Source organism: Gobio gobio (genome assembly GCF_949357685.1).
Source record: "Gobio gobio genome assembly, chromosome: 4".
NCBI lineage: Eukaryota > Metazoa > Chordata > Actinopteri > Cypriniformes > Gobionidae > Gobio > Gobio gobio.
In genome coordinates this window covers 57,951,407-57,979,070 of record NC_137100.1, presented here as the reverse complement: position 1 = coordinate 57,979,070, position 27,664 = coordinate 57,951,407, and the positions used below count along the sequence as shown (strand labels likewise).

General features: G+C 37.7%; 1 protein-coding gene across 1 annotated transcript; it reads right to left on the bottom strand.

Annotated features, from left to right (window-relative positions):
- Window positions 1–27,664, bottom strand: castor1 (cytosolic arginine sensor for mTORC1 subunit 1). Its single transcript, XM_079815711.1, has 9 exons — window positions 27,362–27,664; window positions 18,839–18,909; window positions 16,952–17,145; window positions 13,776–13,911; window positions 12,826–12,949; window positions 11,304–11,414; window positions 11,116–11,198; window positions 5,214–5,308; window positions 1–2,132 (listed from the first exon to the last, which is right to left on the bottom strand). The coding sequence occupies exons 1-9, from the start codon at window positions 27,472–27,474 to the stop codon at window positions 2,064–2,066; spliced, it is 996 nt and encodes a 331-aa protein (XP_079671837.1). The 5' UTR covers window positions 27,475–27,664; the 3' UTR covers window positions 1–2,063.

Here is a 27,664-nt window from a genome sequence, read left to right as displayed (position 1 = left end):
GGCATGACCTAAGGAATATATTGAAACCATTTTTATGACAATAGTCAAATTTAATCAAAAGTTATTAGCATTATTGGAAAATTCATTATAACTTTTGTCCACAAGGTGGCGCTGTCTTGAAACTTTTTGAGTACTTTCAGGGCTTGGTGACGAAGACACACGCCGAGTTTCGTAACGATACGGCAATGCGTTTGTAAAAAATAGCACTTTGCGACAAAATTCAAAATGGCCGACACCCAAAATGGTTGATATGGTAAAATTGGGTATGGCATGGCTCGGCGTGATGCCCCGACTCTAAAGAGACCAGTTTTGTGATATTTGGCTACAGCGTTCTTAAGTTATAATCAAAAATATAAAATTTTTGTATCTCTGGACCACTAGGTGGCACTGCGCCGAAACGCTGCAGGCAGCCTCGGGTCATGGTTGGCATAACACACCCCAAGTTTGGTTAGAATATGCTAAAGCTTTGCGGAGATAGGGCCTGACTTTCATTTTTGTGGGCACTTTGTCGATTTCGTTTGAGCGTTATTCAATAACAATTTGACTAATCATTTCGAGTCTAATACGCTTTTGTCAGCAAAGTCTGAAGATGATCTGGTTCAATTTTCGTGCAAATTGGAGCAAAGGCCTAGGAGGAGTTCGCAAAAGTAGGTTTTTCGGTTAATTAAAAATGGCGGGAAAATTATTATGACGGAAAATAACGTCATAGGGTGCAATCGAATTGGCTTGAGCCAAGGAATCAGAGGAAACAAGAATTTTGTTTCTAGCCCTTATGGTTCAAAAGTTATTAGCAAAAAAATGAGTCAAACTTTGGACAGGTGGTGGCGCTAGAGGGATTGTTTTAGAGATTCCAAAATTGGTGTGGTTAATGCTGGGTCTGTCCTCTAGCTGTGTGCCAAATTTCACAACTTTCCCGCAAGCGGTTCTATGGGCTGCCATAGACTTCAATGGCGGAATAATAATAATAAGAAATCTAACGATTACAATAGGTGCCCGCACCTTCGGTGCTTGGCCCCTAATAATAATAATAATAATAATACACACACGTGTATGCATGCATGTATGTATGTATGTATGTATGTATGTATGTATAATGCATGCATGCATATGTGTATACGCATGTGTATACGTATATATATATATATAGATGCGATTAACCGTGATTAATCGATTTTGACAGCACAAAACATTATACTGACAAGAATATTGCACTTAATTGTTATAAAAATAATGTCAGTGCAAATAATATTGATGGTTATAAATATGGATTTAATTTCCTTTAAGCAAAAAAATTTTTTATGATATATTTTTTCCTTTTGAATTTAGCGTGAAATATGACCTGAACATGTTCTTGATGAGTTTAGTGAGATTCACCGCAAAAAGCTGGGTATAAACAACTGCCATTTTGTTAACTATGATTTTAAACAATATAATCCCTCATAACAGTTTGACTCCAGTATTTATGAGATATGTTAGAAATGCTCACTCTAAAATGATCAGTATAATCACCATCAGTAACTGCTTTTCTAAGTGCAATGATTCAATGACACCAAAAGTTGCTACACCAGTAAAATTCCTTTTGCTTGACCTCAAACAAGGTTACTTAAGAAAAGAAAACCTGATTCTGACAACACTGGAAGACCTTTATGTGCAATACTGAAAGTAATAACGATTTTTGGGGATTCCTGGTTACGTATTATCACTACCCCTGCAATGAAAAAATAAACGTCCAAAATCAATACCGTGCTCTAATCTTATAATTCAATTAAGAAGAAAAAGTGCTTAAAATAGTCCAGCACTAAAATGCTGCATCAATGTCCTTTCAAATCAGTCATGTAAATACTTTGCTTCTCAGTAATGGAGTATAATCAGCACTGCCGTTTCTGCAAAAGCAAACGTTTAGGCTGTTTTTTTTAAGCCCAAACTCTCAAATACTGTGACTGAAGCACCTCTGGTTAGAAGTCATGTGGAGTAATACTGTGTGTTAGTGGCTCAAACAGGATCTATCATCCATCGTGAAGGTTTCTACCGTCTTCAAGCTGAAGATGCATTCAACCGCAGCCTCAACTGGACATGTCCTTCCTCTGAGCTTGAAGCATCTCGGTCACGCTCACAATGTCTTCTTCCGGCACCTGAGACAAAAAAAAAAAAAAGGTTTAGATTTAGATGACACAAAAACACAAGGATGATCACATTCCATCCAAATATGCAATATTTGTTAGATGTCACATGCTGTTAGATGAACAACACACGCTGGTATGAAGAGATTTTTAGGATGAGCGTAATCATCATCTCATACGCACGTGGATCAGAAAGCAGGTTGTGACATACCCATGTATGTTTAAGGGTAAGCGGATAACCTAAACTTTCCGTTCCAAAAATGGAGGTAACTTTCAGTGTAAGTAAATAGCCACAGACACCTTTTCTCTTGAGACAAAAAAAAATGATTTTTATTAATGCTGCTGTTGAGGGTGTTTCTAATACAACGTCTGATGGAATGACGGCAAATTTGACATCTTTCTCTCTTCGGACTCTCTATATTATTTTATATAGATCTCTATATATATTTTGTCCTTCTTCTGGAAAGTCGTGGAAATGCCAGCACAGATTTTTTTTTTCTTTTGCTATCAGAGCAAATGGGAAAGATTATATTTTCGGTCATATCCGATTCACAGCTATAGAAGTTTACCCAACTATGATGACTTCCACTTCTGAGAAACCCGGAAATGTGAATTTTTTTATTTTTGTTTATGAGTCCCTTGTCCTGAGCAGTTAAACTGCCCAATGTTCTTAAGAGAAATCCTCCAGGTCCTGAAAATTCTTCAGTTTTCCAGCATCTTCTGAATATTTGAACCCTCTCCAGCAGTGACTATGATTTTGAGATCCATCTTTTCACACTGAGGACAATTGAGGGACTCAAACACAACTATTAAAAAAAGGTTCAAACATTCACTGATGCTCCAGAAGGAAACGATTGTACTTCATTTGTCTCGTCAACTTTTTTTATATAGCGCTTTTTACAATGCAGATCGTTTCAAAGCAGCTTCACAGTGCCAAACAGGAAAATAATGCAACAGAATTTTATTCGGCCGTACAGCCGCTCCGGAGAAAACGGTGATGTCATCTAGCTCATGTCAATTATCATACAGTGACAATGTGGGCATTAGATCAGTAATTTAGTTTATATGGTTAATTTAGTTTACTAATTAGATTTATTTGGATATTTAGTTGAGAATTTAGTGGAAACATGCAAGTATCTTATGTTGGGCAGTACTAAATGAAAAGAAAATTGTATTTAAACAAAATAAGAAAAATGTGGACATCATAATGTTCAAAATTTTGTTCAAAAGGCACACACCTGTCTATATAAAAGGTCCCCCGGTTAACAGTGCCTGTCAGAGCACAAACCAAGCCATAAAGTCTTCCCACCGCCATCCGAAACGCTGATTCGTTGACAACATTCAAAAGTCAACTAAAAACTCATCTCTTCCGTGAGCACTTAACCTCATAAAAAAAAAAAAATCCTCTTTCTTCCCTTTTCCCTCCCTACTCTAGCCTGTGCTACACTGAGAAATGTACACGGACTAAGTATTTCAGGCACTTGTTGCGCTCACTCGACTCATGACTAATCGCTTATTGTACCCCCAAGTTGTAAGTCGCTTTGGATAAAAGCGTCTGCTAAATGCATAAATGTAAATGTAAAGTCCAAGGAATTGTCTGTAGACCTCCCAGACAGGATTGTATCAAGGCACTGATCTGGGGAAGGGTACAGAGACATTTCTGCAGCATTGAAGGTCATAATGAGCACAGTGACCTCCATCATCCGTAAATGGAAGAAGTTTGGAACCACCAGGACTCTTCCTAGAGCTAGCCGCCCAGCCAAACTGAGCGATCGGGAGAGAAGGGCCTTTGTCAGGGAGGTGACCAAGAACCAGTCACTCTGACAGAGCTCCAGCGTTTCTCTGAGGAGAGAGGAGAACCTTCCAGAAGAACAACCATCTCTACAGCACTCCACCAATCAGACCTGTATGGTAAAGTGGCCAGACAGAAGCCACTCCTCAGTAAAAGGCACATGAGCCTTCCTGGATTTTGCTAAAAGGCACCTGAAGGACTCTCAGACCATGAGAATCTGATGAAACAAAGATTGAACTCTTTGGCCTGAATGGCAAGCGTCATGTCTGGAGGAAACCAGGCACCGCTCATCATCAGGCCAATATCATCCCTACAGTGAAGCATGGTGGTGGCAGCATCATGCTGTGGGGATGTTTTTCAGCCTCAGGAACTGGGAGACTAGTCAGGATCGAGGGAAAGATGAATGCAGCAATAAATGTACAGAGACATCCTTGATGAAAACCTGCTCCAGAGCGCTCTGGATCACAGACTGGGGCGAAGGTTCATCTTCCAACAGAACAGCGACCCTAAGCACACAGCCAAGATAACAAAGGAGTGGCTACAGGACAACTCTGTGAATGTTCTTGAGTGGCCCACTTTCCGGATGCGCTCTCTGTGTGTGTGTATGGGGAATTGAATATTATGAGATTATATTTTTTTTATATAAACTCTGACTGTATTCGTCTGAAAGAAGAATGTCATATACACCTAGGATGGCTTGAGGGCGAGTAAACCAATTTTTTTTAAATACTATATTTGCTATGTTGATAACCACAGTCTGTGCTTTCAGGGTCAATACAGTACATTTTAAAATTAGAAGATAAAACTGATGATGAGTAAGACTGACACAGTTTCTAATAAAATACATTTGGGTTTCCAGGAAAAGTGGGAATGAATAGGAAGCATGGACAAGCAGATGATCGGATTTAACATGACATAATGGAAATAAACAATGGTGGTGCATCAGAAATCATCCAATCAGATCAGATTCTGAAATTCTTCTTTTTGCTGATTACTAGGCAACCATTTGTCCTCCCGTTGGTCACGCAATGATCACAAATGATTCAAATACACTAAATATAAATGTACTAAACTAGGCAAACTAGACCTCCACAGACTGAATTAAAATTCAGTAAATCACAAAATATACCCAGACAGGATGATCAGAATCTTTTATTAATTTGTGTATTGATAAATGCACTTATTTTGCATTATATTGACCATTGGGCATCTTTAGTTATGAAAACCTACATCAGTTGACTATTACACAAAGCTAAAACATTATAAGCGTGACAAAAAGAGAGAGAAAATATAAGACTTACCAGAGCATGATCAAAGCTGAAGGTGCTTATGTAATACGCTGATATATCACTGTCTGCAAGAGGCTGAGAGATCTGAGCAACTATCCCACATTCATCTGCAAGAGGAGACCGAGAGAGTGCAATAACAGAAGAACGGGTCAAATCAGAAAGTTTGATACATCCCAAATATTGACTATCACAAACAAATTTAGCTATTGTCTGGACTAGTGATTGGATCAGAAAAAAAAACAATACAATACAAAGAAGCAATACATTTCTATACATAGGCATCCTAACTGAAACATATGCATCACAGTTTCCACACAAATAGTGACTGGTTTTGAATGCTCTACATTGTCAGCAACTGTGTGTCATACAAAAAGTTGACTACATGTGAAGTGCATGAGACACACATTTGAAGGACAGGGATTCCTAAACTTTTGTTGTCAGCTTAAGCCCTTTGGCGTAAAATATGTAAGTGCCCTCTGAGATTTTAATTAATATTTCAATATTTTACCAACACATTTGCAGATCCACAGTTCTCTAATGTTGGTTAAAGGTCACATGAGATGCATGTAAACAAATATTTAATGGCCTTAGTTAACTTAAATGTCCTAAGTAGCTTTTATAAACGTGACTTAGAAAAATTTCTCATGTGTGCATCGTGAGACAAAACTGGCACTGACATATAAGACATGCCAGTGCAAGTTGTTTTCAGATAAAACGGATCAAACATGCATTTTAGTCTGGGACTAGCCTTAGGCCTTGTTTGTGTTTTAGTAAGGGTTTTATTTTTGTTTATATTTTTAACCTTTACATTTAATTATTCGCTTTTTTTTTATTCTGCTCATAAACCCTAGTTTGAGAAACCCTAGAGTAGGGTGTTAACACATTGCTAAACTACAGTGAAATTCTAAAAAGCATTTTTTTTTAAATACATAAAGCACAAAAATTGGGTAATATCTTTTGAAAAACGCTGTTAAAAGTGAATCTGACCGAGCACCACAACACACTTAGCCAATCAGCAGTAGGAGGCGTGTCTACTCATGATGGCGGAGGAGAGCGAGCAAGCAATAGGGAGATTTGAAGACTGTAGAAAGAGAGATGGCTGAGAGATATCACAAAAGAAAAAAGCTCACAGGAATATCACTGGAAAAAGAAGGGTTATGAGATTATGTGCCGGTATCACATTTTCATGTTGCGATTAATTGCTGAAGCTTTTCTCACGGTATACGGTATTATCACGATATTGAAATAAGTTGCAAAAAAAAGTGTTGTCATACAATAACAGGTTTAATAACTTTCTTATAACAAAAGAACCAAACATTTAAATACAACAATACACAAATATGTATAAAGTAAACAAATATTTAAAACAGATTAAAATGCAAAAGAATTATAAAGAACAATAGGTAACACTTTACAATAAAGTCTCACCAGTTAATGCATTAACATCAACAAAGAGCAAATAGCTAAATTTTTACATTCTTTGATAATGTTAGTTAAAAAAGCAACTGTTAGTGTTAGTTCAGGTCCATTAAATAATACAGTTACAACTTTTGATTTTAATAATGTGTTATTAAATGCTGAAATGTACATTTAACTAAGATTAATACATGCTTTAGAAGTATTTTTAATTGTCAGTTTGTTAATGAATGAACTAATGTTAAATAATGGAGCCTTATTGTAAAGTGTGTGACTGAATAACAATCAGAACATATTCAAACAATATCTATAGGGCATGTAATTTAGTCCAGATTAAAATATAAAATGTTCAAGTTTGAAAATGAATAGCCTTAAGTCTTTAAGTATTAAGTATTAGGTTATGTGATGAGCGGGGAAACGGCTGCGTTTCTGCTGTTCCGTCAGCGCCCTCTGCTGTCAAAGAGTGAATGTGCACTTCAGCGCATTCGCTCCGCCATGTGCTCGGCTCATGCACGGTCTATTTACATCAGTGTGCGTTCCTCTTTGATGTGCTGTTCATTTTAAACGGTTGATGGGTAAAGTATTCTTAAAATTCATTCTAAAAATCTGAATAATTCGTAATAAATAATTATTCACGGTATTTTGAAGTGCCCCACCAAAACAATATTGTGCATGTTTATTATTGCGGTATATCGTATTACCGTTTACCGGCACATGTCTAGTGTACTGTATGATTATTTTTTTTGATCATTGCTTAAGTCAGGGGTGTCCAAAGTCCAGCCCGCAGGCCAAATGCGGCCCGGGGATGAATTTCAAACGGCCCGCAGCTTGTCTATTAAAATATATTATATGTAGCCCGCCATGCACAATTTACAAATCGTGCAGTTTCACAATGTCAACGCAAGGTGGCAGTACTAGATTTTAGGCCAAGGAAACCGTGCCAAAAGCGGAACGAAGCAACGCTACTAGCGAGCTTTCTGAACAAATGTGTTTACTTGTTGAGCGTCTCGATCACACGACCACAGCCAGTGAGAGGCGTTTGAGTTCGGCGCAGAGGTCTCCGGTACGAGCTGCAAATCTCTCTGTGATTTGATTTAGTTTAAAGCCAGTTAAACAGCCATTTAAACAACTTCAACACTACTAACGTGCAAATCAGAAGAAACACTGAGCCGATTCAGTTAAAATACTTTTCAAACAACAATTCACCAACATTTATCATGGGTTTGCTGTGGTAACACTAACTGTAACCGTGGTAATTTGTCAGAAATGTAGGTTAATATCCAATTTTATTTAATTTGTAATGCAAAATAGCAGGGTTTTCAAATACTTATTTTCCTCACTGTATGTCTACAAGTTCTCCCACTTGGAAATCATGGAGGGGTCTGAAATTGTCATCCTAGGTGCATGTCCACTGTGAGAGACATAATCTAAAAAAAAATATCCAGAAATCACAATGTATGATTTTTTAACTATTTATTTGTATGATGCTGCAAATAAGTATTTGAACACCTGTCTATCAGCTAGAATTCTGACCCTCAAAGACCAGTTAGTCTGCCTTTAAAATGTCCACCTCCACTCCATTTATTATCCTAAATTAGATGCACCTGTTTGAGGTCGTTAGCTGCATAAAGACTGTCCACCCCATTCAATCAGTAAGAATCCAACTACTAACATGGCCAAGACCAAAGAGCTGTCCAAAGACACTAGAGACAAAATTGTACACCTCCACAAGGCTGGAAAGGGCTACGGGGAAATTGCCAAGCAGCTTGGTGAAAAAAGGTCCACAGTTGGAGCAATCATTAGAAAATGGAAGAAGCTAAACATGACTGTCAATCTCCCTCGGACTGGGGCTCCATGCAAGATCTCACCTCGTGGGGTCTCAATGATCCTAAAAAAGATGAGAAATCAGCCCAAAACTACACGGGAGGAGCTGGTCAATGACCTGAAAAGAGCTGGGACCACCGTTTCCAAGGTTACTGTTGGTAATACACTAATGGTTTAAAATCATGCATGGCACGGAAGGTTCCCCTGCTTAATGTCCAGGCCCGTCTTAAGTTTGCCAATGACCATTTGGATGATCCAGAGGAGTCATGGGAGAAAGTCATGTGGTCAGATGAGACCAAAATAGAACTTTTTGGTCATAATTCCACTAAACGTGTTTGGAGGAAGAAGAATGATGAGTACCATCCCAAGAACACCATCCCTGCTGTGAAGCATGGGGGTGGTAGCATCATGCTTTGGGGGTGTTTTTCTGCACATGGGACAGGGCGACTGCACTGGATTAAGGAGAGGATGACCGGGGCCATGTATTGCGAGATTTTGGGGAACAACCTCCTTCCCTCAGTTAGAGCATTGAAGATGGGTCGAGGCTGGGTCTTCCAACATGACAATGACCCGAAGCACACAGCCAGGATAACCAAGGAGTGGCTCTGTAAGAAGCATATCAAGGTTCTGGCGTGGCCTAGCCAGTCTCCAGACCTAAACCCAATAGAGAATCTTTGGAGGGAGCTCAAACTCCGTGTTTCTCAGCGACAGGCCAGAAACCTGACTGATCTAGAGAAGATCTGTGTGGAGGAGTGGGCCAAAATCCCTCCTGCAGTGTGTGCAAACCTGGAGAAAAACTACAGGAAACATTTGACCTCTGTAATTGCAAACAAAGGCTACTGTACCAAATATTAACATTGATTTTCTCAGGTGTTCAAATACTTATTTGCAGCTGTATCATACAAATAAATTGTTAAAAAATCATACATTGTGATTTCTGGATTTTTTTTTTTTAGATTATGTCTCTCACTACATGCACTACATGCACTACCTACGATGACAATTTCAGACCCCTCCATGATTTCTAAGTGGGAGAACTTGCAAAATAGCAGGGTGTTCAAATACTTATTTTCCTCACAGTATATTAAATGAGGCCAAATTACAGACAATTTTTGTCCAAAACTTGCAGTTTTGTGCATTTGTATTTATAGACTAAATACCATAAAGCCATTCTAGATATAGAAATAATATTTCTTACTTTTTACCATGCAGTGAGGTGCCATGTGTGCACTGCAAAAAAAATGCTCTTATTTAGTATTTGTGTCTTGTTTCTAGTCTAAATATATCAACAACAACAAAATCTTAAATCAAGATGCATTTACTAGATAAGTTAAATGACATAAGATATTCTTTCTTGTTTTCTGGAAAAAATGTTTTAACTGAAGTGAGTTTTTGCTTAAAACAAGCATATTTATCTGCCAATGGGGTAAGAAAAATAATATTGTTTCTGTTTGCATTCTTGTTTCTGTCCCAAACAGAAACACGACTATTTTTCTTACCCCATTGGAAGATAATTTTGCTTGTTTTAAGGAAAAACTCAATTCATTTAAAAAAAAAATCCCAGAGAAATCCAAAAAAAAAAAATGTAATTTTCCTTAGTAAAAGCATCATGATTTAAGATTGTTTAGATATTTGGACTGGAAAAAACACAGAAATACTAAGTAAGAAAAGCATTTTTTGGCAGTTGGGTTTTACCTGTGATGATCTAAATAGAGTACTCGTGAATAGAGTTCTAACTTATAAATAATATTTAAATTTCACCCATTCAAACTTTTTGGTTGATGAAAGTTTTACAGATATTGTTAAATATCTATAAACACGCACGCGCACACGCGCACACATTTTAACATTTTAACAATTTATTTAAGTCCACTTCGCTAGCCGTTTGGCCCTCTTTTGGGGCATCCCAAGTTGTTGAAGCCCTCTTACCACCAGCCTATGTGTGTGTCCTAAGCTGCCGAATATAAACACCAGTAGTCTGCCCCGATAACCGATCTCTGAGATGGTGTTTAAGAGCGGCTGGTATTTAATGACCTTGGTCATTAAACGCACACACACGCACGCACGCTCAGAAATCGCTTACTGCACCTTTAAGTGCCCTATTATGCTTTTTCAGATATTACCCATCATGCAGTGTGTAAATGTAAAAGGTCTAAAGTTTCAAATATCAAAGTGTACAATAAATGGAGTTGTCTCCCAAGCTGCTGAAACGAATCGTCAGTAATTTTTACTTCCTGCTTGAACCTGCATAATGACAGCCTGTGGTTTTCACTGGCTGTCCGCGAACGTCTAATTGAAAGCAAATCCACTTTGCATGCACTTCCAAAAGATGAAGACTCTGACTCGAATTGATTCAGTAAAACAAACAATGTATGCTATGAGAACATTAGAGTGTGTTTTGACCTTGAATGCATGTAAACCTATTGCAAGAAACTCCAAAGTCAGTTTAATCAGTTAAATCAATTATTAGGATTAAATTATTAGAATTACAATTAAATAAAAATTATTAAAATCAGAATTTTTCTATCGATACCTTGCAATACTGAATGAATAAATCTAGATTTTTTTATTAATTTGATTCGTCCTGATTTGTCTTCTTTTACTGAGCTCACTGTAATGCATTGGGGGATTGTTGAAGGTCACTGCATGTAAATGTGGCTAAAAGAAAGCTCACCGAAGCCGAGAGGCTGCCCTCCTATTCTCACCATCCTCCAGAGCTCACCAGAGGAGCTGGTGAAGAGAAGATCAGCTGGGAATCTGACACAAACACACACATTTTCTTTTGAAAAATCTTTTGAAAACAGAAATGTGCAACCAAAAAAGCTTTGAGATCTCCCGTTGATGACTCTGTGAGGGTCTTACTGTCTCTGTGCTTCTGTGTCCATCACCAAGGAGACGTATCCATCAATCAGAGAGAACGAGAAGAACTTGATGCATTCTACGTCCTGATCAACACTGGCGCCCTCTTTGGGACTGCAGAAGAAAAATGCATGAAAACAATTTGTAAACGAAAGACATTTTGAAAATGGCATTTGATTTAATACTAATATTATCGTTGAATATGCCTGAACATTTTTGTTATTTCAATTAATGGGTTACTTTATTTATTTTTTTTGTATAATTGGATTTTTTTTTTGTTGGTATAATTGTTTCTGAAATGTAATGATTACATATTTCACATGATTCAACTTATCCCTTAACATGAAACAGAATAATAAATCAATTTAAAATAAATACTCTGAAGGTTTCTTGGCAGAAATCAGAAAGGGGTACAACTAGTACGAGCGAGCAAAGATGTCTCTCGCATATGCAGATTGATATCTTAAAGTTTTTTTTATTTATAAAAGTTATTTATTTTTATTTATAGTCTTTATTTTGATATTTAAATTGAATAAAATACCAACTAAGAAACCGAACTAGGTAGGTTAGCTGATTACCTTAAAGGAATAGTTCACCCAAAAATTAATTCTGTCATTAATTTAAGCTTGCTATGAAAATGTTTCCCTTTACTATCCCTTTAAAAGTCCATAGATATCACTGTCAGTTTATACTGCTGTTAATTCTTTCTCCGACAAGCGGATGCGATGAGACCAGTTTTAAGGTTTGGTCATGTGACATTCAACATACCATATACCCCATTAACAACTTAAAGGTGCGGTGTGTAGGATTGAAATGGGTACTGCAGTCCAAATTCAAAATATTGGAGATGGTTGTTTCCCCCGCCCCCTCCTCCTCAGACTCGACGTCACACGGGTTGCTAGCTTGAGGACACGCAACAGGAGCAAGCGCAATTGACAATGAAAGCCAATCTGTAAGTTGATGAGTTGGTTTATCCACGTTTTAATATGCTCTCGTTCATATAGATTTTGGATAGATGCTGAGGCTTTTTAGGCCGGGTAGAATAAGCGATCTCTGACCCAGTTTGTTTGCTGGCTTCCATGGCTGCAATACACTGTTTTCCGCCAATTGGCAACCTGTGCTGTCAAAATACTATTGGGTAAACCGGTGGCGTGCGCTATCGCACAGACCAAAACAAACACAGACATTCCGACACGGAACGCACATTTCAAAGTAGAATAACTGGCTGTAGTTTTGTTTTTCTGAGAAACGAGTAGGTGGATTTAGCATGTTTTCTTCATATCTGCAAACATATGGTATTTTTAGGCTTTAGTAAAATGAAAAACTTACATACAGCACCTTTAAAGTATTTAAGTTATACAAGCAGGCAAGTTGTGTGATAAACTGAAATTAATTCAAGACGCCTCTTGGTGGCAGTAAATACCAATTAATATTGGCCTGCTATTGTTGGTGCCAATCAGGTGTAAAGGAAATATAAAATTCAAACTAGTGAAATCAGCGTAAGTGAAAGCGCTTCGTTTCATACCTGTTCGAGTAAAACAGAACATCTATGAGGGTGGTGGCGATAGCTGGCAGAGTATCCGGATCCAAACTCATCACGCAAAACTGATTCTCTGGAATCAGCACTGGATGAACTGTTGCATGCGGAACTGAACACACAAAAATAACACTTTAAAATACTACCACTTGGAATACTAACACTTGTTTAAATGTACAAGCTGGTTTTGAATCAACATGTCAATGCAAAACACTGGTAAAATAATGAATTGTATAAAGAAAATGGAGAAATCAAGTGTTGATGACATCAGATATTCATTACAAAATGGTTTTAATAGATCGTCTTTTTATTCCAGGGAAGAAGTTGAAATATTAAAGCTACAGTATTTTTTCATAGAATAAATGAACTCTCCTTTAACAAATCGATTTCATAATATATATATCAAAACAGTTGGTATAATAATTGGTTTATGGCAAGATGTGTGAATACACTATCAAAAGCTTGTGGTCAGTATGATTTTAATACTTTTATTCAGCAAGGATGCATTAATTGACAGTAAAGTAATTTATGTTGCAAAAGATTTCTATTTTAAATAAATGCTGTACTTTTGAACTTTCTACTCAAAGAATACTGGAAAGAAATGTGTTGCTGTCTCCATAAAAATATTAGGCAGCACAACTGGTTTCAACATTGATAATAAAAATAAATGTTTCTTGAGCAGCAAATCAGCATATTAGAATGATTTCTGAAGGATCATGTGACACTAAATATTGCTTAAAATACAGCTTTGCCATCACAAGAACACATTTCATTTTAAAATCTATTCAAATAGTCCTTTTGAATTGTACCAATATTACACAATAATACAGATTTTACTGTATTTTTGATCAAATATATGCAGTCCGTTAAGCATAAGAGACTAGAGACAAACTTTGAAAAAAAAAAAGTGTATGCCTTTCCTTTATCCGCTGTCTCACCCTCTCTTCCATTTCGCTGAAGGCCGTTGCAGGCGTCCTGACTGTGGACTGGCACTGACTCTCCCGCCTCTTCTCTGAAAATATTAAACTCCTCCACTAGAGTCTCCACCACCACCGACAGGTCCTTCTCTCGCACCTACAACACAAACATCCCTTTCAGTAAGTTCATAACATGCATTTTATATAAAACATCAAACAGCACTTTGAGGTGTTTATTTTGTACTTCAGTTTTGTATTATTATTGCATTTTAGCACGTGTTAGCACTTTTAAAAAAAAGGTAACACTTTATTTTAGTGTCCTTGTTAAACATGTTACAGTACATGTAGTTACTATAGTAATAACTACAAATTATGCATAATTACACTAAACCGAAACCTAATCATAACCCTATAGTAAGTACATGTAGTTAATTAATATTACTCAGTACATACATGTATAATAAGAAGGACACCTTAAAATAAAGTGTAACCAAAAACCTGCAAAACTTGAATCAAACCGTTATGAAGTTTATGTATTTTTTGTTGTTGTGGCACCCCCTGTTGGTGACGATTCAGTTTTTTTTTTTTTTTTTCAGTTGGAAAATGATTCATAAAAGAAGAATTCTGTTTCTAGCCCATAAATCTCCAGACATCAAAACATAACGCAGAAAGACTAATCAACATTACGCAACTTTCATTACACATCTACCAACTTATTAAAAACAAAAGGGGGTCATAAAATTGTAAAACATTTACAACAAGCAGGTATTTGATGTTAGAGCATGTTTCCATAATACTTCATTTATTAACACTCTTCTGTCTCTGGGTTCAGCTAAATGCCCGTCAGCTTTTTTTTTTTTTTGCTTAGTTAAATCACATTCACAGCACAAAGCCATTTTGTTTTACCAAAAACAAACAAACAAACAAACAATTACATACAAATATTAATAAAATTATACTGCTGCATTCCTGTCATGTCAGAATTACCATAAATATCAGTCGTTTAAAAAAAATTTTAACGTTCACATTTTTGTCTAACTCGTAATTACAAGTTGGAAAGTTTATGGAAGCTGCGGCTTCTACTTGAGCATTGTGACATGTAAAGACAACCCAAAATGGCAGCAAATTCAACAGTTATACCCTGTTTACACCTGGTATTAAGATGCGTTTTGGTCGAACGGATCACAAGTAGATGAGGGAGACACATTCCCGTTTACACCTGGTGATTTAATCGGTCTCTTTTGTCCACTTTCAACCACTTCTGTCCTGATTTCTTTGAGGGGAGGGTCTATGGGTGGGTAAATGTGTTTTTTCAGATCTTTTGATCTAATAGATGAAATAAGCTCACGCAATTTACATATGAACGCAACCTGAGATGACTGAGCTTTCGTTTCTGCTTTGAGCCGCAAGACCACGTTGAACACTGTGAGTGTGTGTTAGAAATCAGGAATGGTGAGAGAACATCGTGCGGTACGTTTTTCATCTTCAAACCAGATTTGGGTCTCCAGCTGACAAAGTTTAATTCCTGGCTAGCGCTTGCCATAATGTTTACGGTCAGTAGGCGGAGAGTAGACTTTTGTGCCTGTTTGAACACATTCGACCACATGAACGGTTACATTACGAAAGCAATCCAGTCTAATTCATTACCTACTACCTCTGGAAGTGGTTGAAAATGCTCAAAACGTTTTCACCTGTATTATTTAGAGTAGCGTAGAATTCCCCACTAAACACATCTTCAAGGATTAGTTCACTTTAAAATTAAAATTTTCCCACCCCCATTTCATCTAAGATGTTCTTGTCTTTCTTTCTTCAGTCGAAAATAAATTAAGTTTGAGGAAAACATTCCAGGATTTTTCTCCACACAATGGTCTTCAATGGCAACCAAAATGTTGAAGGTCCAAATCAATGCCGTTTCAAAGGGCTTCAGAGGCTCTGCACAATCCCAGCGGAGGAATAGGTTCTTATCTAGCCAAACCATCGGTCGTTTTCAAGAAAAAAAAAAGAACGATTTAGGTTAAAAAGTATATAAAATGTTTAATCTTGCGTTGCTCTGCGACCCACCATGGATTGTGTAATCACGTCAGAAAGGTCAAACTTCAAAATTGTCCGACATCGTTGTTTAACCTTTTTTTGCTAAAGGAAATTTGTATTAGTCTTCACACGAGCGAAGGGGGTGGTACTTCCACCTACGTCTAGCGTGACCTTTACGACGTGATTGCGCAATCTGTGGTGTGTCGCAGAGCAGCGCAAGATGAGCAATTTAGGTTAAAAAGTATATACACATTTTTATTTTTTCTTGAAAATGGCCGATGGTTTCGCTAGCTAAGAATCTATTCCTCGGCTGGGATCGTGCAGAGCCTCTGAAGCCCTTCAAATTTTAATTTTGAAGTGAACTAATCCTTTAATACTAAGTGTAAACAGGGCCTTATATTGTTTTATCCAACTCAACATTATCTATAAAGCCTTAAACATCCAGAATCATTTACGTTTTAGCTTAAAATAAACTAATTACATAAAACAAACAGCATTAAATATGGATTATGTCACTGACACAATACTTCTAGCATTTGGCAAAGTTTTAACTCATCCAGTTATTTCTAGGAACGTTACGGACAGGCTTAAATAAGAAATGTGTGTGTCATTAGCCATGTTTCCATCCAAAAATGCAAATGTGATTGTAATTTGCAAAAAACATTTGTAAATAAAGCAGCGTTTCCATCCCATGTGTTCAAGAGAACAAAACCCTCACTTCCTGGGAAACTGGCGCAAAATATCTGTAACAAAAATGGAAGGGTCTACAATCGAGGAAGCCAATGTGACTCTTTTATCTTACAGCATAAATTACTTGCTTCTCAGACGAAACGCCATAAATACTGCCACGTGACCTTGTCTTCGGATGCTGGTGTTGGAAACGCAATCATGTGAGACGCTTCTGGGAGGGAATTAAACCAAATCGTTCTGATGGCAGACTTTGGCTCAGGCATTTCAGAATGACCAAACCAACATTTCAGATGCTGTGCAATGAAAGTGATCCACTGGTTAGTCCAGTTATCCAATCACATCTACAGGCAAATTTTTGAATTTATGCACATCTTGGTGTATCCATCCAGCCTTTTATGCAATAATCCAAAATTTGCATAAAAATAGGTGGATGGAAACATAGCCAATGATCTCAAAGACACAACACACTCGCTTACCAGGATAAAGTCCGTTTGGTATGTCGACAGCATGAAAACTGACACATGCTGCTCGGCCAATGGAGCGATAACAGACTTGGCGATTTTGGTGACACCCACGGCCTGTGAGCTACTGGAGGCGTTGCCATTGGAGACGACATTGAGCGGGAGCCAAGTAGAGCCCTCCACCTGTAAGTGCTCGGACAGCTGTAGCTCTGGAGGAAGAAGATGACATACAGAAGAAGACCATTTCAATCAAATATACCAGTTTATGTTTATTTCCTTTACAACCCAAACACATTTTACAACATATTTGTAGAGAGAAATACCCTATCTTCAGTTGAGAACTTCATTGACAAACTCATTCTGCACTGAATGATACCTCGAAGTGACAAATTTAAAGGAACATTTCCCAACCGCCCTAGAGTTAAACAGTTGAGTTTTACCGTTTTCGAATCCATTCAGCCGATTTCCGGGTCTGGCAGTAGCACCTTTAGCATAGCTTAGCATAGATCATTGAATCATATTAGACCGTTAGCATCTCGCTCAAAAATGACCAGAGAGTTTCGATATTTTTCCTTTTTAAAACTTTACATCGTGTACTAAGACCGACGGAAAATGAAAGTTGTGATTTTCTAGGCCGATATGGCTAGGAACTATACTCTCATTCCTGCGTAATAATCAAGGAACTTTGCTGCCGTACCATGGGTGCATTAGGCGCAATATTACACAGTGCCTGAAAATAGTCCCAGCACACGTTGGTTATGTTGACGGAAGTTAGCCTATTTATTTACTTTAAAATGTAACTTTCACAATATTTTTTGATCAAACAAATGCAGTCTTGGTGAACAAAAGACTATAATAAAATACATAAAAATCATCTTACTGACCCCAAACTTTTGAACAGTAGTGCATCTTGGGATCTTTTTGGACCTTAACCAACATGCAAACACCTAGAATACTCTAGCGTCATGGCAGAAAGTTTTGCACAAGCAAACCGCACTCGCATTTTCTTCAGATTGCGTAAAAATAGAGTTGCATTACCTTACGCAATGAAACTAGTCTAATGAAATTAGAATCACATTAACCACAGAGCACAACAGGAAGTTATCTCTCAAATGCCGATTCTGTTAACACTAACAAATTATTCACAGAATTACAGCAGGAAGTTGCCAATGTCTTCATGGGAGGGCATGTCACTTTGGCTGTGTAAGAGATCAGAAATTAACAGGGTCAATTCTATAACCCATTAACATCTTGCAGAGAATTATACGTTTGGGACATGTACACCTTTCAAAGTGTCGGAAAACAATGTTCTCATATCAGAGCACCTGCAAACAAACTCTGCCTCTGAATCTTTGTTCCTACATACTCGTTTTTGCCTTCCTGTAGATTACGAGAAGAGGAAAGTTTTTGCTCTAGAGTCGCAGGGGTTTGTCAGCATAGAGGAAACAGCTGTTTGGATCAGAGGTAAAGGACAGGGTCACGGAGGTTCTCAACAAAAACAGCCAAGAACTCGATGTACTGTTCCACCTGTCCGCTGATCAATGCTCCAGTCAATAGTCCTCATTTGAGGGCTTGAGGATCTTTTTAGAGCTCAACAAAGATATTTTTTTTGCAAATGATTTGCATTTGCCCTGCTAATAATTCCACACAAATAAATAAATACTGATTATCTCTTCATCACGGCACCTGTTAGTGGGTGGGATATATTAGGCAGCAAGTGAACATTTTGTCCTCAAAGTTAATGTGTTAGAAGCAGGAAAAATGGGCAAGCGTAAGGATTTGAGAGAGTTTGACAAGGGCCAAATTGTGATGGTTAGACCACTGGGTCAGAGCAAGGAAAGAACAGTGGTGAACCGGCGACAGGGTCGTGTTTGTGTGTGTGTATGTGCGTGTGCGTTTTACCTTTAAATCCCTCCTCATCGAGGACAACGGTGTAATTTTCCGGAGTTTCTGTGAGGCTGAAAAACTTGCATCTGTGAAAGAAAGAGATAAAGCACAGGAGAGAGGGAAAACAAATAGAGAGAGAGAGAAAAGAAAGAAACAAAATAAACAGACAGATTAGACATTGCATAAATGAACAAAAACAATGGCAGATTGTTGTAAAGAGCGTTCCAGCAGGGAGGCGTGGGATGGAGAGAGAAACCACATCAGACCCCTTTGAAAGAAAAAACAGCTTTCACTTTTTCTTTCACTTGAAGTTGGAGCCAACATCTGAAATCCATTCATACAGTTCTGCATTTCGGCTGATGCTGAACTGGTTTGTTGCGATTGATAAATTTGAGTTGCTCAATGTGCATGTTAAGAGGAGAACGCAAGATTGAGTGTGTGTTTGTGCGAATTGCTTTCTTCACGATGGGGTTTGACCCAAATACTTTAGGGGCCGGTCCAGGAACCCAGAACAACAAGCTCCACTTCATTCGGTCGGATCTATTGTCTAAGAGCCACAGAGCTGAGAAGCAGCTGGGAATCATGGGAAAAGAACTGTTGAACTGTTGAGCTGTTGATTTGTGCAAATGAAATCTAGACTGGTTCGTGAATTTGAAGTGAAACTAAAGATGAAATACAGTAATATCGATTAGTTATGTACAGCAGTCGTGTACTCTAATAACGTTAATTTATTAAGTTAAAAATAAAATATACACTACCTTTCAGAAGTTCAGGGTCTGTAAGATTTTTTTTTAACAAGCTAAATGCTCACCAAGTCTGCATTTATTTGATCAAAAATACATACAAACAGGAATATTGTGAAATATTACAATTTAAAAAATTCTATTTTAATACATGATCCTTCAGAAATCATTCAAATAATTTCTCATTTACTATAATCAACGTTGAAAACAGCTGTGCTGCTTAATATTTTTGTAGAAATAATTTTTTTCAGGATTCTTTGATGAATAGAAATCTCAAAAGAACATTTATTAAAATCAGAAATCTTTTGTAACATTATAAATGCCTTTACTGTCATTTTTATGATACCTTTACACTTACACTCAATAAAGGTAAACAAAAAAAATGTAATGATAATGAATGATATTATAATTATTTTTATTTCTAAATTGTATCATACTACTTTTGCCACCTCACAACACCCTTAAAGTTCATCAAAAAAATTATTCTGACATCATTTACTAACCTTCACGTTATTCCAAACTGCTATGACTTATGTATTCTAGGAAAACGAAGAGAAATTGTGTCCTGGATGTTTTTACCCCCCATGCAATGACAATGAATGATGACTGAACGTGCATGCAAACATTAGTTTTGTGTAGCACTCGTTTTGTTTTTTCCATTCTTGCAGTAGGCCGCTAACATGGTGCACAGCACTGTAACTTCCACATGAACTACTGCAGTTAAAAAAGACTGAAACACTACCAGAGCACCAGCCCTTATTTGAACGAAGAGCTGCTCTACTGTACAGACACTAACCCACAGTCCCAGTGCAGCGGAATCCTGTGCGGTCTGCAACTCAGCGGAATACAATCCGGACCCCAATGACAAGGCACATCAATCCAGGGGCCAAACAGAAGGGAAATAATACATCCCCACCCTAAGAGCTAACTCAGCACAGCAGCATTGTGTCAGCTAGTCTCACACTTCCTAACAACATCTCGAGCTCCTAGGGTTCAACTTCCTGCAAGTGCTCCGTAGCCTTCTGGAAAAAAAGAGAAATATAGGAGTGGTGTTAAACCAACATCCTCCAGAACGGTGAGAAAAGAGAGAGAACTGTGTTCGCTATATTAGTGCGCACTATTCCAAGTCTTCCCAAGTACTATAGTAATATATCACTGACAATTTTTTATATAATATATATATATATATATATATATATATATATAATAAAATTACAATACTAATTTATTGATGTTCAACCATCAAAGTTTGATTTTGATGGAAAACTGTTGGGCGCCCTTAAAGCTTCTTTTGTTGAAAAGTGCTTCTCATTACAAGTTTGGAAAGATGGTTGGCACATTGCGTTCCCAATGCATGTAAAAGCGACCCAAATTTTAGAGCAGATGTTAGAGATGAAGCTTCAGCATCTGCTTATTCACTACTGAGCCAAGCCGCTTTGCAAACATTGGCGGAAAATTATCTGCTCATGTGTTAGAGCTTCACTCTGGCCCTGTTTACACCCGGCATTAAGATGTGATCCGATTGACCAAAACGCAAGTAGACGAGACACGCATATATTTTATTATATCAGAGCCCTTGCAATTTGATAATTATGCCAAGCCATAATCGCAACTTAATCAGTTGTGGCCAAAAGTATAGTCAATGACATAAATTGTGTTTTGCAAAGTTTGCTGCTACAGTATTTGTATTTGTTTTCAAATGTTTTTGTTATACAGGAAAACAATGATCACTTTTAAACTTATGAAATGGTTTTGATTTTATTGGCAAAAACAACCCCATTCAATATATGCAAAGAGTCAATATATACAGTGTTGACCCATCTTCATAACCTCTGCAATTCGCTCTGGCATACTGTGCGTTTAATGGAGTCGCATGTCGATTGCGTCATATCTGCGTTACCCTCGGTTACCCGTTTTATTTAGCAGAAATGCTTCACTCTCACTGCAGTGTGAACAAGTGTCATAGAAGCCGCCGAGCGAACGTCATAACTTCCTTTTCAACACACTCAGATATATCTAATACGATAAACAGAGTTGCATTACCTCATACTCATGACTGGAAAAGAGGAAGTGGCGCCGGTGACAGTGTCATAATAACAGTCCCGCTCTTCAATCGCTCCTGCGGCCTTGCTCAGCTCCACAACACTCTGTCCTGCTCTGCTTAATACTACAGTAATGTCAATAATCACATCCATGAACATGATGAGTCCTATCCTGACTCTTTTCCACCGGCTGTGAGGTGAAGACCACATGTCCCAAGATTCTGCGCTCAAACGTGGCGTCATCAAACTACGCCTTTGTTTTGAACAGGCAACCTCTAGTGGACGGAAAAGTTATAGTGTAGCTTTAAGGCTCAGAGTTGATCACAATTCATGGAATTCTTCCAATTGCCCTTTGAGGACTGACCACAAGCTCGCTATGGGATTAAGATCCGGGGAGTTGCCTGGCCAAGGATTCAACATTTCAATGTATTGATCACTGAGCCAATTCATAATCCCTTTTGCCTTGTGACATGGTGCTCCGTCAAGCTGGAAAATGCATGGATCTTCACCAAATTGCTCCTGGATTATTGGGAGAAGTTGCCCTGAAGGATGTTTTGATACCATTCTTTATTCATGGCAGCGTTTTTTGGCAGAATTGTGAGAGCGTCCACTCCCTAGGATGAAAAGCAACCCCACACATGGTCACAGGATGCTTCACTGTTGGCACGACACAGGACTTGTGGTAGTGTTCACCTTGTCTTCTCTGGGCAATCGATTTTCCAGATGTCCCAAACAGTTGAAAGGGGGCTTCATAAGAGACAATAACTTTGCACCAGACTTCTGCTGTCCAATCCTTGTACTTCCTGCAGCCTTTCAGTCTGATGTTTGTTTTATTTTCTTTGAGAGAATTGGCTTCTTTGCGGTCCTTCTTGACATGTTGTCCAATAGTCTTGGCCTCACAGTGCTGAAGATCCACTCCAAACCACCTTCTGCCAATATTAAGCCGCTCTGCAATGGTGCTGACACAATCCTGTATAGCTGACTCCTCAGGAGGAGATGGTCCTGGTGCTTACGGGACATTCTGGGACGTCCTGAAGCCTTCTTCACTGCAGGTGAACCGTTCTCCTTGAAGTTCTTGATGATCAGGTGGTTCTGTCAGATGCAATATTCTTTGCGAATCCATTTTAATGCCAAGCGATGATGTCTGCATGTCTTTCGTTGGAGGGAACCATTGCCAACACAAGAACACTCCCTCCTTTTAGCAATCAGTCGCTTATAATTCAATCAGAATGATGTGATTTTACTTGACTAATACTTGTTCACACTTTCCCATTTGCAGATGATATGATTAGTGAAATTATGATAGCTGGTAATTTTGTGCCAGAGCCCAAAAAAAACAGTACAATTTGGGTTGTGATCATTTTTTGGACAATGAAGCTTGTTGCATCTGATCACTCTGCACAATAATCTAGAAACAATGTGAATCAACACCACAACAACTAAAGCATATTTCATCTTAACATGTTTATATGGTTGATTTTTATGTACACACTGTAAAAAAACAGTGGAGAAGGGGGGGGGTTGTGAAAATTTATCATTACATATTGGCCCAATAAATGACTTCCAAATAATTGTCCCCATGCAAAAAGATGCATTGTACCAATCATAGCTTAAGGTCTTCACTCAAAATTACAATTGTATATTCACCGAACATATTTAATTGTGCTCAGTCAATCTATGAAGTCGAAGTGAAAAATCCATGTTGGATGAACAAGTCCTACTTCTGAAAAACTGTATACGCATGCGCAAAATGCGCTGGAGGATAACCGTTCATGTGGAGATTTCAAATGCGGGGAGCGGGAGCGCGACCAGACTGCAGAGCCAAACCAGCCGGTGCTGAACTGAAGACCGAAACAAACATTCCCAAGAGTAGAGATATTCATCGTCACAAGAAGTTGGTGAGTATTGAGCACTGACATTATTCTCCAGACTTTTGCTTCATGACCCGGAATGAAATTTAAAAGACATTTTGTATAATCACGAGTTCATGTATTCATTGGTTTCATGAGTGCTCTCGTTTACCACATAATTGTCTAATGGTAGCCAATAGTTTTATTTTCCTCATGTCTTATATGTCTTATATTATAAAATAATAGGTAATAAGTAAATTAAGTCATTTGTGTGATATATGCGGCATGCAACCGTTGAACACGGTGATTGCGTTTGGCGTCGGCCTCTTTCAGGGCTTAAGTTATTGCCTTTTAATATCAAACACGTCAAGCTCGTGATTTTCTTATTCGTCTCATCCTCATTATATAATGAAGAACTTCTGTTCTTTCATGTGCCAGATGTGATGCAGGGAAACTTTGTCATTAATGTTAGTTTTTATTTGCAGGTTTTGTAGTGGCGCGTTTTCTTCACCACATTAAGACATCCTGTTATGCAGAAGACTTCTTAAAGAGTTTTTCCTTATTGAAAATAAAGTATTTTCACCAAATATCCTGTGTTGGAATTGACTTGTTAATAAAGTAATGTGATAAAATGTCAACCCTGTTGTCTGTGTTCATTCTTCTTAATATATTTATGTTTTTAGTCATTTTTTTGTCTTTTGGGACAGTGAGAAATAAACAATTGTTACTACAATTTAAAATATTTAATTGGACCAACCTCAACCTCACATTTAATTGGACCAACCTCACGTAGAAATGTTTCACTGTAAAACATTTCTACAATTCAACTTTTTCCAGTGACCGATCTCATCTACATTTTTCAGTTGGCCAAATTGAATTTCTGTGAATTAAATTGTATCAATTCACAGAAATTAAATTTGGCCAACTGAAAAATTTAGATGTGATCGGTCACTAGAAATTTTTAAATTGGAGAGGCCTGAAATTTTTTACATTGTTGGTAAATTACATTTTTCCATTGGCTCAACATATTTCTAATTGAGCCCGTGTTAACAGACTGTTGCCACAATGGATAAAATTCAAGTCACAGAAATTCAATTTGGCCAATTGAAAAATTTAGATGTGATCGTTCACTAGAAAATTTTGAATTGGAGAGGCCTTAAATTAGGAACAACAAAAATGTAGGAAGTTGTTCCTACATTTTTTCGTAAACTATACATTTTAGTACTAGTAAATGATGAATCATGATTTGTTTGTAAAAAAATAAAAACGCTTTGAATGCAGATTTCACTCACTGTGCTCAAAGCTGCACATGTGGAGAAAATAGCATTAACAGAAGAGAGCTTGTGTTTGTGTGAGCACTCCTTCTGACCTTTGAAAGCATAGTTCACCCAAAAATGTTACTTGTCATCACCACCTGCCCTCTTAACAGGTCACATCTGGTTGCAATACACAACAAGAACCAATACTGCATGGTGCCAGTAGCTGTGCTTCCATCCATCTATTTTTAGCGCACATTACGCACACTAAAACGCACATATAAAATAACGTATGCACTCAATTGAAGAGGATACATTACTCACATGACTTTGCCTCAACAGTGGACTAACCAGTGGATCAGTTTTATTACACAGCATCTGTTGGTTTAGTCATTCTCAAATGCCTAAGCCAAAGTCTGGTATAATGGTATAATGGCCAATGTACCAATGATAATTGGTATAATGACCTTCCAGAAGCGTCTCATATGATTGCGTTTCCAAACATCAGCCATCTGAAAGCAAGATAACATGACAGCTTTTATTGCGTTGTCTGCACACTCGGAGTCGGAGATGCAAGTCATTTATGATTGCAGCTTCCTCGAATTGCAGCAACTTTCCTTTTTATTACAGATCATTTGTGCCAATATCCCAGGAAGTGACGGTTTTGTTCTCTTGAACACATGGGATGGAAACTGTGCTTTAGTCACAATATTCCAATATTTGTGCACAAGTTAAATTTGCAACTTTGGATGGAAACATGGCCAGTAATGACATAAAAACTAGCATTACAAGTTTTAATATGCACGTATTTGAGAGCTACAGTGGAAAAGAAGATTTTCAGTGAAAAACAACATGCATTTTATTTCACTCAAAGCTACGGCATGCTTTCAGAAGAGGTCCCATGCTCTATATTGTAACCTGATATTATTGCAAAGTTTTATATTTGGGAATTTTGGGATGTTTGGGATGAGGGTGAGTAAATGGTGACAGAATTTTTGGGTGAACTATCCCTTACATGTTTGTAATTTAAGATGAAAAAAATTGAGCTTAGATTTGGGCTAAGGAAGGAAGTGATATGCTCAACTCTGGGACATTATCTGTAGCATTCAAGGTTCTGGGAAGTTCAACAAGATCTGGCTGAACGAACCAGAAAAGGCATATAGACAACACAAACACAAAATCTTTTTCTAAGCTCTGTGGGAATCCAGTCCGGAAAGTCCTGTCACCATCCCTGCGTCTCTGCAGCCAATTTAACGGAATTAAGCAGATACTAAAGTCACTCGATGCCCTACTTAAATCAGACATTTTACACCCCAGAACATTTTATTGCATACTGAGTTGATGTACTGTACCACCATTAGCCAGAGGAAATAAGAGCCAGACACAAAAGCACGCAAGCTGGACAGATATATGTAGAAAAACAATGAATGCAATCAGAATTTATCCTATTTACTGAGTCTTACTGTGAATAATTCATTTGTGAAAGTTATTTCAAACACACACAATGCAAACAACCTTTCTTTGTGTGTGTTAGACTTCTACAAATATAGTGTTTAACTGAACACATTAATACTGACAAAAGTTATGATGTTGCAGTGCAAGTGATGTTTTAATTGTGCAATGTGTATTCCACACTCTACTTTGGAAATAAATTGCGTATTAACTATTTATTCAGCAATATATTTTAAGTATGTGATAATATATAAACCCATGTTGGTTGGTCACTTGTTCTTAGTCAGTCCCCCCCATTGTTTTTGTGTCAGATAAATACTTTTTCTGATTACTTAGATGTGACCCTGGACCACAAAGTCGCACGGTTCCATGTTCCAAGAAGATATTTTGTAAATCTCCTACCGTAAATATATCATAAATGTATTATTAGTAGTAATATGCCTTGCTAAGGACTTCATTTGGACAACTTTCTCAATAATTCCATTATTTTTGCACCCTCAAATTTTCAAATAGTTGTATCTCTGTCAAATATTGTCATTATACATCTCAAGTAATCATAAAAGTATTTATCTGGATAAAAAAAAAACACACAAAAAAAAACAATGGGGGGACTGACTAAGAACAAGCATGTTTTTTTTTTTTTTAATGGCCAATGATTTATAGAGAAGGGTGGCCAATGCCTGATATGATGCCAATATTAACATACAATTTAATGTCTGCAAATGAGACACAGAAAATTACTGAAATATTTTCACATCACATTTACCAAAAATGCAAAAGCTTTATTTTGTAAATGTTAATTTACTCTTAATGCAAAGTTTGCATTACTTATTGGATGCATGTCAAAACCTGCATGACCAAATAAGTTGTCTAGCCAGGTAGGCAGGTCACTAGGTTTAGATACAGCCATTATTTCATAGCTGAGCACAAGAAATTGCTCACTTTATGAAAACAGCTTCCTTTTAGCTATTTCAGTGTGTGGGCTTACAAAGGCCTCAAGTGCATGAATTGACATTCTTTGCTCATTTATCATTTCTCCAAACTAACCAAAACAGGGTGAGGCTATTAAGTTGCAGAAGAACGCACTGTAAATAGACACGCTTTGTACTTGAATTGGTGTCTAGGCAAGATATATTGCACCATCAAACGCGTAAAAACATGTTTGCAAACTCATACAGGCGTTGACTGTTCTTACCTCGTCCTGTTTCTTAAAAATATCAGTTTGATCAGGGGATGGGTGTAATGTTCCAGACCAGATTTACTGATACAAGTGACCCTTAACCTGTGGTCCAAGATGTGAAGGTCCATCGTTCACCAGGAAGACGCCGTTGAAAATGAATTCTATACAGTGCAGGTGGGCGCGTTAAATAACGCAACACAAGATCCGCCTATGTTATGTTAAGACCCTGAGCTCGTAAAACGCTTCATCCTCGTGCATTGGGCATGCTGGTGGCTGGCTGGTGGGAGTGACACATATAATTCGTTTCGAGAAATGTGT

Bases quoted from the DNA above. Each gene is read 5' to 3' on its own strand.
- castor1 (XM_079815711.1), bottom strand. From the start codon at position 27,474: ATGGACCTTCACATCTTGGACCACAGGTTAAGGGTCACTTGTATCAGT. The intron at 12,950-13,775 runs GTGAGACAGCGG...TTGTGTGTTCAG, and splicing joins TCAGCGAAATGGAAGAGAGG to TTCCGCATGCAACAGTTCAT. The intron at 2,133-5,213 runs GTAAGTCTTATA...TTTTTGTCTCAG, and splicing joins TCAGCTTTGATCATGCTCTG to GTGCCGGAAGAAGACATTGT.